At 44.9% G+C, this 14,836-nt stretch overlaps 1 protein-coding gene across 5 annotated transcripts in view; it reads left to right on the plus strand.

Moving 5' to 3' along the window:
• The window catches only part of SPTBN1 (spectrin beta, non-erythrocytic 1), a 217,350-nt gene that overhangs the window by 176,218 nt on the left and 26,296 nt on the right, over nt 1-14,836 (plus strand). For all 5 annotated transcript variants that reach the window (XM_017859016.1, XM_017859014.1, XM_017859015.1 and 2 more), the window contains 6 exons: nt 420-1,290; nt 1,378-1,515; nt 2,350-3,106; nt 4,040-4,242; nt 9,237-9,327; nt 14,485-14,631. In XM_017859016.1, the coding sequence (XP_017714505.1) occupies nt 420-1,290; nt 1,378-1,515; nt 2,350-3,106; nt 4,040-4,242; nt 9,237-9,327; nt 14,485-14,631 (2,207 nt within the window). The remainder of the gene's footprint in view (nt 1-419; nt 1,291-1,377; nt 1,516-2,349; nt 3,107-4,039; nt 4,243-9,236; nt 9,328-14,484; nt 14,632-14,836) is intronic.

Raw genomic sequence — 14,836 nt, forward strand, 5'->3', positions numbered from 1 at the left:
CTCTTTCTGGCCATGCACCGACACCCTGGTATGGCTGCTCCAGCGGCTCCTGGTTTTCACAGCTGGTTGCACATATCTCTGTTTGGAGGATGTTTAGAATGATTTGGTTTTGCTTCATGTATTTCTAGAAACAATTATATTCAATTGCCTTTTTCATATGATTCAAGTGCTTTCTTGCAGGAGGATGATCACTTGGTCTGCGGTTGGGCAAAAAAAAAAAATATTTATCATTGCCCTCACTCCTGTTCTAGTCAAGATATTAGAAGGTGCTCCATTGCCTTATCACATGGCCCTGCATTTAGATTTAGCAGTGAGCTGGTAATCATAAGTACACGGGCTGTAGCTCACTGCCTGTCGGTGAGCCTGCACCCGTGCTGAGCTCCATCACACACCTACATTCCTTCCTTGATGTTAAACAGGTTACAAGCCCTGCGACCCCCAGGTGATCCGAGACCGCGTGGCCCACATGGAGTTCTGTTATCAAGAGCTTTGCCAGCTGGCGGCTGAGCGCAGGGCCCGTCTGGAAGAGTCCCGCCGCCTCTGGAAGTTCTTCTGGGAGATGGCAGAAGAGGAAGGCTGGATACGGGAGAAGGAGAAGATCCTGTCCTCAGACGATTACGGGAAAGACCTGACCAGCGTCATGCGCCTGCTCAGCAAGCACCGGGCGTTCGAGGACGAGATGAGCGGCCGCAGTGGCCACTTCGAGCAGGCCATCAAGGAAGGCGAAGACATGATCACGGAGGAGCACTTCGGGTCGGAGAAGATCCGTGAGAGGATCATTTACATCCGGGAGCAGTGGGCCAACCTAGAGCAGCTCTCGGCCATTCGGAAGAAGCGCCTGGAGGAGGCCTCCCTGCTGCACCAGTTCCAGGCAGATGCTGACGACATTGATGCCTGGATGCTGGACATCCTCAAGATTGTCTCCAGCAGCGACGTGGGCCACGATGAATATTCCACACAGTCTCTGGTCAAGAAACACAAGGACGTGGCGGAAGAGATTGCCAATTACAGGCCCACCCTTGACACGCTGCACGAGCAAGCCAGCGCCCTCCCCCAGGAGCATGCCGAGTCTCCAGACGTGAGGGGCAGGCTGTCAGGCATCGAGGAGCGATATAAGGAGGTGGCAGAGCTGACACGGCTGCGGAAGCAGGCACTCCAGGACACCCTGGCCCTGTACAAGATGTTCAGCGAGGCCGATGCCTGTGAGCTCTGGATCGACGAAAAGGAGCAGTGGCTCAACAACATGCAGATCCCAGAGAAGCTGGAGGATCTGGAGGTCATCCAGCACAGGTGAGCGGGGCACTGCCAGTCATTGGCCTGTTCCTTGTGACCACCAGTGGGCCAGGAAGTAACCACCCTGTCAAATTGCCGTTTCAGATTTGAGAGCCTAGAACCAGAAATGAACAACCAAGCTTCCCGGGTCGCAGTGGTGAACCAGATTGCACGCCAGCTGATGCACAGTGGCAACCCAAGTGAGAAGGAAATCAAAGCCCAGCAGGACAAACTCAACACGAGGTGAGCACGCAGCCAGCAGCCTGCCAGCCTCCCGCGTGTGGGGCTGGGGAGGGTGAGGTCACTCACCGAGCCTTGCTGTTGGGAATTTCCCACATGGGGTCATTGACATTGCAACACTGATGTCATGGCATTGGCACCTGCCTTTTGACACGTCCTTGTTTTGTAAGAAGTGTCTCTCAGGGCAACATCATTGGTTGCGGGAGGATGATCTGAGCCAGCCCAGCGCCTGCCCCTCTGCACACCAAAGTTAGGGCCTTGGTGTGACCTGTGTCCAGTGTAGAAGGTATCAAGATGACACCTGTGCTATCCATTTTAAAGTAACTTCAGGAACAGGACTCTAGCATGTTCAACACTTAATTTGCCAATGGGAAAGTCCTGATTGTCGGCAGACCTTTGTTCCAGTGTTATCTTTTTGTTGAGTAAACATGTTTGAGTAAGTTGTGGCACCTGGCCCCAGTTTTGAAGGTTACCATCAGTCTTAGAGTCTTAGATTTGGAAAACATTCATTAGGTGGAGTTCAGAGATGTATAAAATGTGTGTTGCAGACATGAATTAATTGACTCTGGGAATGGATGTGTTGTAATTGCTCACATTGGAGCTCTGTAACACATTCCTCTTTGTGACAGGCTTTTTCCGGATTACATTGCATCCCTGAGCCATTTACATTATATTTGGTGTTCGTAGTCTGAGTGAGATAATTTTCCAAAAAGCATGTACTGAAAGCAAAGATGGAGAAAACAGATAAGCAGCATTAACCCATCACTGTTCCTTTTGCAGTCCAGCCGTGGTCGGTCTTCCCTTTTTCACACTCGCTCTCTGCCCCTGCACTCACAGGTGGAGCCAGTTCAGAGAACTGGTTGACAGGAAGAAGGATGCCCTGCTGTCTGCCCTGAGCATCCAGAACTACCACCTTGAGTGCAACGAAACCAAATCCTGGATTCGGGAAAAGACCAAGGTCATCGAGTCCACCCAGGACCTGGGCAATGACCTGGCTGGCGTCATGGCCCTGCAGCGCAAGCTGACCGGCATGGAGCGGGACTTGGTGGCCATTGAGGCAAAGCTGAGTGACCTGCAGAAGGAGGCGGAGAAGCTGGAGTCCGAGCACCCCGACCAGGCCCAGGCCATCCTGTCTCGGCTGGCCGAGATCAGCGACGTGTGGGAGGAGATGAAGACCACCCTGAAAAACCGAGAGGCCTCCCTGGGAGAGGCCAGCAAGCTGCAGCAGTTCCTACGGGACTTGGACGACTTCCAGTCCTGGCTCTCTAGGACCCAGACAGCAATCGCCTCGGAGGACATGCCAAACACCCTGACCGAGGCCGAGAAGCTGCTCACGCAGCATGAGAACATCAAGAACGAGATTGACAACTATGAGGAGGACTACCAGAAGATGAGGGACATGGGCGAGATGGTCACCCAGGGGCAGACCGATGCCCAGTACATGTTTCTGCGGCAGCGGCTGCAGGCCCTGGACACTGGATGGAACGAGCTGCACAAGATGTGGGAGAACAGACAAAATCTCCTTTCCCAGTCACATGCCTACCAGCAGTTCCTCAGAGACACGAAGCAAGCAGAAGCCTTTCTTAACAACCAGGTAAGGTTTGTTCCTGCCTTTGCTTCCTTTCCATGAAAGCAGCCCTGGCTGCCTTTTGAAATGTTTTGGCTGGGGCAGCTGATTTAACCCACACCTGTATGGAATTATATGGATAATTTAGAGACAGATTTTTTTTCCCAATACTCTTGAGGCGCTGAAATCCATCACATTGTAGGGGACAGGAATTGCTTTGCATAGGAGCTGCTTTGCCTTACAAAGTACTATTTGATTTCAACTGCCATTTAGGACATAGTATGTCCTCATAATTGAGGTATTGATCCCATTTAAAAGATACAGTGAGGGCCAGGCATGATGACTCACTCCTATAATCCCAGCTCTTGGGGAGGCAGGGGCAGGAGAATCACTTGAGCCCAGGAGGTCAAGGCTGAAGTGAGCTGTGATTGTGCCACTGCCCTCCAGCCTGGGTAGCAGGATGAGACACTGTCTCTTTTAAAAAAAAAAAAAAAGTACAGTGAAGATTTTGTTTTTTTCTTGAGACCAATCTGTCTTCTTGCTCTAAAAGGGTCAGGGACTTCACCTGAGGACACAAGGCAGCGATTAGAGAAATAAAAACAGCTGAGGATAGTCACCAACTTCAGGATTGCTACTGTCTCAATGAGAGAGTATGAAGGGTACATTACTGTTGCCTTGACGGGCACGTGAGAGGACCCTTGAGGCTGATGCACAAAGCTTTGGTTCCTTTCCTCACTCACTTTGGAAAAAAAATTTTAGAGCATTTAACCCCTGAGGAAATTCGGTCAGTTACAGTGTCCCACTGGGTTTTTTTACCTCGTAACTTTTAATTTGATATGATGTAATTATTTCAGGTAAGTGTAATGAAAGTGTTGTGAAGTATGTTGCATGGAAATGTAGAACACAGGAAAATGAAATCCTTCATTGATCCGTTATGACATGTTTCTCTTTTTAAATAAGGAGTATGTTCTGGCTCACACTGAAATGCCTACCACCTTGGAAGGAGCTGAAGCAGCAATTAAAAAGCAAGAGGACTTCATGACCACCATGGACGCCAATGAGGAGAAGATCAACGCTGTGGTGGAGACTGGCCGGAGGCTGGTGAGCGATGGGAACATCAACTCAGATCGCATCCAGGAGAAGGTGGACTCTATTGACGACAGGTACAGTTTTCTGAGGTTCTTAAGGGAGACTTGCATGTTGGGGCTCTCAAACTTCTGAATTGTTGGCCAGAAGCCCTTGGGAGTGTGGGCATAAATTTCCCAGTGGGCGGAATATGGGCGCCCAGCAGAATTTCATCTACCCAAACAGAAAATTAGTGAGCCGTGCATGACTGCCTGAGAATGTGGTTCTGGTGAGACATGTACAAGTGTCCACAAAAGGAAAGAAAGCCTGAGAAGCCAAGCTAATTCTTAACCAAGGACCTGTAAGAGCTGCAATGCTGCATCGCATTCAGGTGTAAGCCATGCCCTTTGAGGATTGACACATGCTTGTGTCACCTGATAGGACCCCTGGCGCCAGATACTCCCAGCTAAGCCCATGTTTCCCTTCATCCATGAGAAAGAAACCTGTCAGCAGAGTGGGAAGGGAGGGTGAAGCTGGCCTGTTCTGAGTACCTGGCAAAGCCACAAAGGAACATAATCTGGACTTTTTTAGAAAATTGGCTTGGATAGTGCTGTAATAGGATCTTTTTCATGATGGGAGGTAAATAAGAGCAAAGGTTATTTTCCTCTTCTGCCAGGGCATCTCCAGGATTGGATACACTTTCTTCATTTCTTGTTTAAAATTATTTATTAATTTACTTATGTGTGTGTGTGTGTGTGTGTGTGTGTGTCTGAAAGATTTCCTGCCTGGCTGGAGGCCAGTGGACTCCATTTGACCCTAACTCTTTGACTCACCCCTTACTCTTGCCTTGCCCTGGTTACTTAAGTTGGAGGTTGGGGCAGATCAGGGGTTGGATGCACTAGCACAGGCCAGTCTGGACCAGCCACTGGATCAGTCACTAGCCTCTGTTCCAGTTAGGGTTGAATTTAACAGCTTGCTGTGAGACTGATATCATCAAAAAACAAACTCTTCCTCTGTGCCTCTCTTCTGGCCTTCAGGTGTATTGGAAAGGAAAAATACTCCTTTGCTTACCACATCCGAGAGGGTTTCCTGGGACCCCTGGTCAGGTTGACTTAAAATAAGATGGGTGGAGAGGGGATGACTGTTTCCAAAGATTGAACTCCTGTCTTTAGCACTTCCAATCTTTTTTTCTTAGCTGATTCCCAGCCTGAACTGTATGTTCTCTAGGGTGGTATTGTGGAATAGAGCATAACTTATATTAATTATAATTTTGTATCTGTTGCTTTTAAAACAGCTGCAAAAAAGAAAAATAAATCCACCAAACCCTCCTTAAATGAGTGTGAGAAACAGTGATTGGGCAAAGCATTCTTAACCTAGAGGAAAAAAACTTCCTTTTTTGTAATACTAACTCTGAGTATTTTGTAAATAAGGTATCCTATGTACTTCATGTTCGATGCACACAGCTGGTTTCCTACAGGCGGGCTTGGCTGTTAGGGACATGTGCATTCAGGCAGGCGTGCAGCTGTCTTGGTGCTTCCTTGGTTTCTTTTTATGTCCCCAGTGCTGCAACAGTACAAAGCTGTTGGAAGCAGATGATGCTGTCAAGACTCCTGGATATGAGAAAACATTTCAGCAGCAGCAGTCCTCAGTTGTGGCTTAACCTTCCTTTTGCCCTTGACCAAGAGCCCGGGCTCCTGGTGTTCCAGAGCTTCCTTAGGTTTCCTCAGTTTTAAAAAAGAAATGTAAAAATGACCCTGTACTATCAATAAGCATAATAAAGATGGAAGGAGGGAGCTTCCAGATGAGCTGCCATCGGGAGAACTACATTTTCTTATTTTTCTCCACTGATGTTAACTGAACTCTGATTTCACTTTAATGTCCCCAGAGGCCCACAGAACTGAAACTGACCCTCGAGGGTACTTGTCTGTTATGAAAACACACACATTTGTGAGTTCCAGGTGTTGTAGGAGCACAAGCTAAGTAAACATCTAAACCTTCAGATGTAATCCCCACTCCTCGAAACATCCTGACACTGTGGTGAAGCGATTCTCCTAGAATGTAGTCATTATAATGTGCTTACATTCAGGAAATCTCCTGAGCTGTTGAAATGAAAGAGTACCAGAACAAAGACACTGACTCTGACAGGTGTGGGTGGGGCATGAGTGGCCTTCAGAGTGCCTGTGAGTGGGGAGAGACTGTCCTCAGCCTGCCCTTGCGGATGTGAACAGGGAGGGAGGGAGCTCCTGGCCAAAAGGGAAATTCCAGCCACAGCACAGTTCATGGGGAACAAGGAACAGTATCCAGCTTCATAAAGCAAGACCCTCTCTCACACCGGAAAACAGGCTTAAAAATTACCCAGTTGTTTCACTCAGGCACCTGGGGTTCTTGACTATTCACAGAAACCAGAACACCCACATCTGCTTCATGTGATGAGGGAGCTTTTTTGAGTCTTCTGACGGGGAGAGAACGTGAGAGATGGAAAAGCACTCTTAGTTCTGTGGAAGCTACAGCCTAGTTTTAGAAGGTCCTTCTCAGGCCCTTGCCTATAATTGAATCCGAGATCCAACATGGAATTTCCTGAGTTTCACTTCCCGTGAATGATGTCCATTGCACTAGTAAACCATTAAGCCACACTCGCTTCTTTTAAGTGTTTTCTGAGTCAGCGGCAGTCCCAGATGCCTGTGTGGCTGTGTTTCACACCACACAAAGGCCATTGTCACACCTGCGCATAGATCGGTGTCATTTGGACATGTGATTCTAAATCCTTGCCTCCTCCTTCCCATCTTGATGGTCCCACTGTAAAACAAAGGCTGCCCAGGCAGGTATCTGCTGGGCATGCGTGAGAGTTGATTATATAAGAAACACATTGAGGATTCTGTCTGGTTGTATTTCTCCCTTAATGAACCTTTCCAGACAGTGTTTGAAGTTGCGTTCATTTCTATTATTTCCGTGAGAGGCGAGGATGTGTGTCCTGTTGTTAATTTCCAGTATCTGGGATTCTTCCCTGCCACTGTAGGACTTAAATGAGATGCCATGCCGAAGGGAATGGAATCCTTTATCCCTTTGACTAGGGGCAGGACTCCTGCATTTGTCACTAACTCCAACTCATATTACCTCCTTTCTAAAGATTTGCGTTCTTGAACTCCCCTCGAAATAGAATTGGAATTTGAGGGAAGGGAATTTCCTTTTGACCTTCGTAACCCATCCACATTCTTAGATGACTAATTCTTTTTAGCCCAAATTCACTAACAGTCTTTTATTTTTTTAAATTTAATTTTGGTCTCTGATGATAGATGCAATGACATAAAATGTCTCTGGCCTTATTATTTTTTGTTGTTATAAAAGCAGTAAATGTCTAACATTTTCAAGGGGAGAACTACTGTCCTTAATCCCATCTGTAGCATATGCCATTTTAAGTGTTTGGCTTCTAACCCATGCCTTGGAGTTTTGTATTGTTTAATATGTATAAACTCTTTTCATTTAGCATTATAGTGTAACTATTTTTCTATGTTTGCGTTTTGCCTGTGTGGGATAAGCATATTAAAATCTCTTTTCCTGATGCTATGGAACTCCTTTCAACTTAAAAAAATTAAAAAGGCATTATTTCTATCTAACATATGCCTAATATTTTTATTTATAATAATTGTATATAATACTGTAATTTACATAATATAATTATATATGATGTTATAACATGTAAATATGTATAATTTCTACTGTTCTGTAGCCACTGGTACCTGCAGGAGCTATAGGGGCAGAGGGCTTTTTCCTTTGGTTCTCCAGGCAGACAACGGCTATGACACTGCATTGTCCGCAGCCACTGAGGGCCTGTGTGGTGCATGCATCTCTACTCTAACATCTTTCTTTCTCCTGGGGAATGTCCACAGCCACTGAGGGCCTGTGTGGTGCATGCATCTCTACTCTAACATCTTTCTTTCTCCTGGGGAAGTTTCTTCAGACACCAGTCAGCAGCACGTGTTCACCACGCTGCTTTTACTCAGTGTGGTGGAGAATCCAAGGCTATGTGTTCTTCCTCATCCCTGCCTCAGGGTTTGGCGGATGGAGGAGAGACCTTGTGCAGGCACAGGCAGTAAGAAATTGCTCTACGAATCAGATTGGAAACCCAGCTGTCCTCAGTTGCACTCTTCCTTTATCTGTCTTAATACCCTGAATATAGACTGGCTTTCTTGCTTAGGCAACTCAGGAATATCAAGGAAGTGTATGTATGGCAGTGCTTCTGAATCCTCAGTGGGTCCTCCCGTATTGGAAGTAAAGCTCTCCCCTGTTGTGGTGGAGCCACTGGAAGACAATCCTTTGCTAGGCATTCACGCTGCTCTTTCTCAGTTTCCAGTCTCTAAGCCACTGGATGCATGAAGGAAGTTTGCCAAAGAATGCTGGCACCTTCACAGCAGATGAGGAAGGAGCCAAGTAGGGAGTGAGGACCCCCTTTACTTTAGCGTTTACCAAATTCAGCAGCTCTTTCTAATTCTTACAAGTTATTATTTAAGGTTTTGTGTTTTAACTTCTTTGAGCTTTAACTACCCTTATCAATTGATTAAAAGTGGAATTGAGTTAGTATGTAGTCTTACAGGTCTAAAAATTTTCATTCCTTTTTGTTTTATTTTGGTGAGTTTTTTTTAAGGTGAGAAACTGTTTATCAGGAAACATTTGTTTAAAGCCAGTTACATGATTATATATATTTTCTTAGCCTTGTATGTGTCACCCAGTTATAAGCTTCTTGAAAATAAGTTTCCAGTTCTCCCCCGGTGCCTAAAATAAGGATTTGTACATAGCGTGTGCTCGTATGTTTTTCTCAACACCAGATTAGGAGGCACCAGATTTGTATAGATCATTTGACAGTATGTTCGGCCTGTTGTGTAGTTTGGGCAGGTGTTTGGGTCTCTCTGGGACTGCGGCTTACTCCTTTGGAGGATGCTAAAATCTCTTTATCTTCTCTCTTCACATTATTGAGAACTGCAAGTGAACTCTTTTTAGCGTAGTTAGAAATTCAGGAAAGAAATTGATTTGTATTCTGTATTTCAAGATTCTCTACTTTTTTCTTTAAAAATTATTTTTGTTACCATTCTAATAGACATAGGAAGAATCGTGAGACAGCCAGTGAACTTTTGATGAGGTTGAAGGACAACAGGGATCTACAGAAATTCCTGCAAGATTGTCAAGAGGTATGTTGCTTTTTAATCCCTCCGTTCCTGGATTCCAGTAATAGCAATTGCCAACCAGCATTTAGCACAAGAGCCTTTTGGATTATAAAATTAATGAAACCAGAAATCCATAGCACCCATTTGACTCGCAGGCAGGGATATGTGGCACTTCGTCAGTTCTCCAGCCTACAAGTTACAGCTTAATTAGATCATTATAATCTAGAATATTATATTAATAGTATGTTACTCCACTGTTCATTACAGTAGCCACCAGCCACAATGTCTTTATGCTTGGTTGGCTATTTCTTTTTAAATTAAGTATAATTAAATAAAACTAGAGCATAGTTCTTCCATCACTAGCTATATTTTAGTGCTCCGTAGCCAACTATGACTAGTGGCTACCATGTTAGACAACACAAATATAGAACATTTCTATGGTCAAAGGAAGTTCTATTGGATATGGATGTCCTAGAATATTGTGCAACCTAAAAGCATTTAGTGTCATGTTTTCACTCTTTAAAGCAATGTACATTTCAATGGTATGGAAGGAAAGAACTAAAGGGAACTGAAACTGGCTACCAAGTAAGAAGTGGAGATTTTAAAAATACAAATTAGTTTCTTATTCACTTAAGACCTTCATCTATCCATCTTTCAGGCTGTATCTAACATGCAAAGAGCAGTAATGTTGATTCCAAGCACCAAGTTTTAACATGTGGTATTAATCTGATGATCATTGTACTCTTTCATGCTCTTCTCATACGTGCACAAACTTTGAAATCTAAAGTTGGCCAGAAAAAAGTAGTTTCTCTGCACGCTAGTTGGAGAATAGCATCTAGCTGATTTCACATGTGAGTTCATGAGCATACCATATTTCTCTCTCTGCCGGAGAACAACAGACACTCAGCCCTCTCTGGTTTATTAAAATAAAATCCTCAGGCAAAATGGGGTGAGGAATATCCACACAAAACTGCAGGAACCTTGATGGGGCTAAGAGTATGGGGGTAGAATCAGGTCATATGCTGAGAATACAACTCCTATCATCGCAGACACCCTGCACGCAAACGTGTGACTGTGCATTAAAAGAAATACGGCTCCAATGACAGCTGCGTTAGATCACGTATGACAGAAGCAATCCTTTGCGTCCGTTAAACTGCTGTCTTACTGTGAATCTTGCAATATGCTCTTGCAGCATAACCTTAAGAAGGAAAGCCCCTAAACTATGAAGCTTAGGGTCTGTCAGCTTTAAGCACCACATTGATGAATCTAGGTCTCTGGGGGATTTGCCTGGAGCCAGACAGGCTGAAGACAGGAGTGCCTCTTCTAAGTGACACGCAAGCATTAGTAACCCATTTGAATAGGATACTGATTTACAGAGGCATTCGTGTTCCAAGACAGGGCATAGAAGAGAGTAATGGGATCTAAAGCTAGCTATATGGAGTTGGCGTAGTGTGCTGCAGTAATACCAGTTGCCGTTTTTCACCATAGGGAGTAAAAGGGATGAAGAGGTGTTTGCAGCTTGGACTGTGCCTTTCACAGATTGGTAGTCCCTGTTCCACCTTGAGGAACCATCAGTGACTCCCTGTAACCTCAGCTCATACTCCTGGGGATGGGGAGGTCAATGGGATCCCACACTCCTGCTTTTAAAGGGCAAGTTAATAAGATGAAATTCATTTACCTAACAATGGTAAAGCTAAGGTTAAATCTGAGAAAAAGAAGGCCAGGGAGCGAGCACATGAGTGGCCAGGGAACCCTTGAGAGAAACTCATTTGTATTGGAAATTTCCAGTCTCTTATTTTCCACTGACATATGTAGATTTCACAAGTAGACATATATGGGAAAATAAGTACATAAAGTTTTGGTTCTTCCCAATGGAATCACGGAAATGGTCAGTCTTAATAGGTCTTTAGATCTTTGTTTCCACTTGCTCTAAATTAGCATCCCTGGTTATGAGGAGTTCTCTCCTCCACACACACCTTGGCTGAGTTCCAGTGATTGTGAGGCATGCCCAGGGGCTCTGTCTTCTGTGACTTCTCCTCAAAGGACACAGGAAAGTTTAGGTGGGGCTTTTTATGTCCAGGAGATGATTTGCATATCTCCATGTGACTGCTCTGCCAACTCATCCTGGTTTATCCTGTCTTCCCTTGTTCTGCCTGTCTGTCCTTGAGCCACATTAGAAGTTAGTACAGCCATGGTGCGTGTGGGAGGTGTCGTGTATCCCACACCAGCATGTGTAGTCTCTGCATGGTTGGTGGAATTTAGGTCGAGCTTGGGGGCTCTAAAACCCTTGGTATAGTACTATAATCAAAAGGGTGATACAGTCGTTGGCTATAAATTTTTCCACCATTCAGCCTTATTAAAATATACCCCTTTTAAGCCAGAATCTTTTGAGAATGGTGTTTGTGTGCGGACCAGCCTTACATTTGATAATCTACCTGTCATTCTGGTAGATATTTACAGAGCACTCAGAGGTCAAATTTATTATTATTACAGGATGTTGGTATTGTTCAAGGTATGGGGAATCCAGGGGTTTGTCTCTTTTTTCGGCTTCCTTCCTTGTTGGGTGCCTTGGCTAGAGAAGGTGTGGGTTGTAAGATCTACCCCTGTTGCCACCCGCATAAACACCGCCTAGATGAGGACAACTATTGTACCAGCAATACAGTATGCTGGCATATACAGTATGCTGGAATGAGCAGGGACCCTCCTATTCCCAGTTACAGTGGGAAGATAGAAACCATCATCATCTTTGTAGTGTTTTTGTTTTGTTTTGAGACAGAGTCTCTCTCTGTTGCCCAGGCTGGAGTGCAGTGGTGGGATCTCGGCTCACTACAGCCCCCACCTCCTGGGTTCAAGCGAGTCTCCTACCTAAGCCTTCCGAGTAGCTGGGATTCCAGGCATGTGCCACCACACCCAGCTAGTTTTTGTATTTTTAGTAGAGATGAGGTTTCACCCTCTTGGCCAGGCTGGTCTTGAACTCCTGGCCTCAAGTGATCCACCCGCCTTGGCCTCCTAAAGTGCTGGGATTACAGGCGTGAGTCACCGCACCTGGCCTGTAGTGTTATTTTCATGTGATATCCTGAAAAATGAATGAATGATTTTAAAGGTGTTCCTTTTTTTGTAGTATTTCCTCACACTATACCACCTGCTTTCTGGAACTGATTTTTATTTTTCCAGGAAGGCAGACAGTATGTCTACATGTGTCTGGTGCAGGGATGTGCGTTAGTCCTTTGCTGTTAGCTTAATTCAATGATCAAAGTATTTTTTCCTTTTTTCCAATCTGCAGTGTTCTTTTCTGCAGAGAATGAGTAAATTCTTAAATGACCTTTGTAAATGCCCACAAATAATAACTGTAGCTCTGGCTCCAGAATGCTGATGAACTAGCAAGTTCCATAGATCCATTTCATTGTGCTGTATCGCATGATGCTTTATCTGTAGGATGATGTGTTCAGCAAAGAGCAGATTTGTTTATAAGCCTCTGATTTTTATGTAGCGCTCCCTCTCTCTCTCTCTCTCTTTAATCCCTCTTGGGTAGGTGGTTATGAATAGTGAAAATATGTGAATGTCCTTGGCACTTGGAATCGATAAACGCCTTCTATTTTGTGTGTATGTACAGAATACAGGGAAAAATTTTGTCATTCAGTTTCCCTTTAACCTCTTTTCCCCTAAGATTGAATGGCCATAGTCTTTCAGATTTAGCTGCCCAGAAAACTGGAACATAGATAATTATTTCAAAGTAGGAAGTGCAGTGCCTTTATTGTGTAGTACATCCATTGTCTTTGATGACGAAGGGCTTTATGAGATTTGCTAATTTTTCCCTCAACGGAGAGTGACATCAAAAGCTCACTACCTTTTGCTTTTAACCCCTCCCACCCTCTGCCCCCTGTGCCATTCCCTGCGTGGTGAGTAGCCCAAGAAAGGTAGGGACAATACCCAAGAGTTCACCCACTTTCAGAGCCGGGGGGCTCCTGTGACCCACATCACTCTCCTTGACGTCATTTCCAAAAAACAAATCTCTGGGGGAGCCTTTCCTGGCAGCAGCCCACAGCGGGAGTGGAAGGGCCTTGGAAATGTTAATTCTGTAAGTACTTCTACTGGTTTTATGTGCCACTTGTAGATCTTTGTTGATAGAACCATGAAGGATTTAAGGTGCCAATTTGTTGTGACAATAACTGGTATAAAAGTGGGCTTCTCACGGTCACTCAGGAGAAGGGACATGGTCCCTTCAGTTGGTTGCTTCTGATTCCAGGCTGGCTCTGCATTCTTTTGTGTATCTTCAGCCTGGGCAAACAAAAAGCTCTTCCTAGGTTAGCACAGCAAATGGAGTGGGAATCAGAACTCTGGCATGGCCATTACAGGCAAGCGGTAATGAGCCAGGGCCGATTCGGGATGGAAGCCAGCAAAAGTAGGTCTGGGCCTGGCGTTTGGCTGACCCCAGTAAGACAGCTCCTTTCTCAGGTCTGTCAGCGGCCTGCAGCCTTTGTGTGGCTCTCCAGAGTTCAGATCCAAGCAGACATGTTGGGTCTCAAAATCAAGTCCTGTGAAGTGTTCTTGGTGTGAATGAAAGGTTTTTAGAGAACTTGAGGCTGTAGAAAAAGAGGTGAAGGTGACTCAAACTTGAAGGAAACATTGAAAGGGCATCATTGTTGCCTTAGTCCTACAGTGAGCAAGTTATTTATGCCTTTTGGCATTCCCTTCGATGCACCGGCAAAAGGAAGTTATAAATAAGTAGTTTTGTTTTGTTTTTTTAAATAAAAGAACTAAAAGAGTTAGAAGGATTGCCAAATGGGGTAAAAGTCAATCATGATTAACATGGTATAGCTGACACAGGTATTTGGAAGAGAAAAAGGGTCGTGTCTTGGACTGCTTAGGGCAGAATTTTGAACACGGGCCTTTTGTGGGGAAAGCCAGTTTTGAGTGCCAAACAGTTTGAAAGCTAGCTTATAGAGCTTTTGTACTTCTGGAATGAATGTTAGATATAGTTTGGAGCAGAGCTCAGGTACAAGCTCCATCTAATGGACACCTGTCATGACGGGTCGGAGTTGTGAAGTTAAATATTTGGTTGTCTGTCACCATGGAAATGTGTGTAGTATGCATAATATGACATAAACACAACCCTTTGCAGGTGGAAAAAAGGCTGATGTCTAGGATCACAATCTCTGAATCCTTCTGATCTTTCCCTAGCTGTCTCTCTGGATCAATGAGAAGATGCTCACAGCCCAGGACATGTCTTACGATGAAGCCAGAAATCTGCACAGTAAATGGTTGAAGCATCAAGCATTTATGGCAGAACTTGCATCCAACAAAGAATGGCTTGACAAAATTGAGAAGGTGAGTTAAAACATTTGATGTGGCCATAGTGAGAAAACAAACAGGGTAGTAATAACCTCCTTTTTATTTAGCACATTTTCCAGCACATCTGAGTCTTATCTGTACATTTACATAAGTTACACAGCCAGTAATAGTAGCTCCCTTTGCACTTACAGGTTCCTGAATTCAACCCATCAAAAGGGAAAAAAAGCAGAAACCCAACCAG

Source organism: Rhinopithecus bieti, unplaced genomic scaffold (assembly GCF_001698545.2).
Source record: "Rhinopithecus bieti isolate Rb0 unplaced genomic scaffold, ASM169854v2 scaffold_47995, whole genome shotgun sequence".
Lineage (NCBI taxonomy): Eukaryota > Metazoa > Chordata > Mammalia > Primates > Cercopithecidae > Rhinopithecus > Rhinopithecus bieti.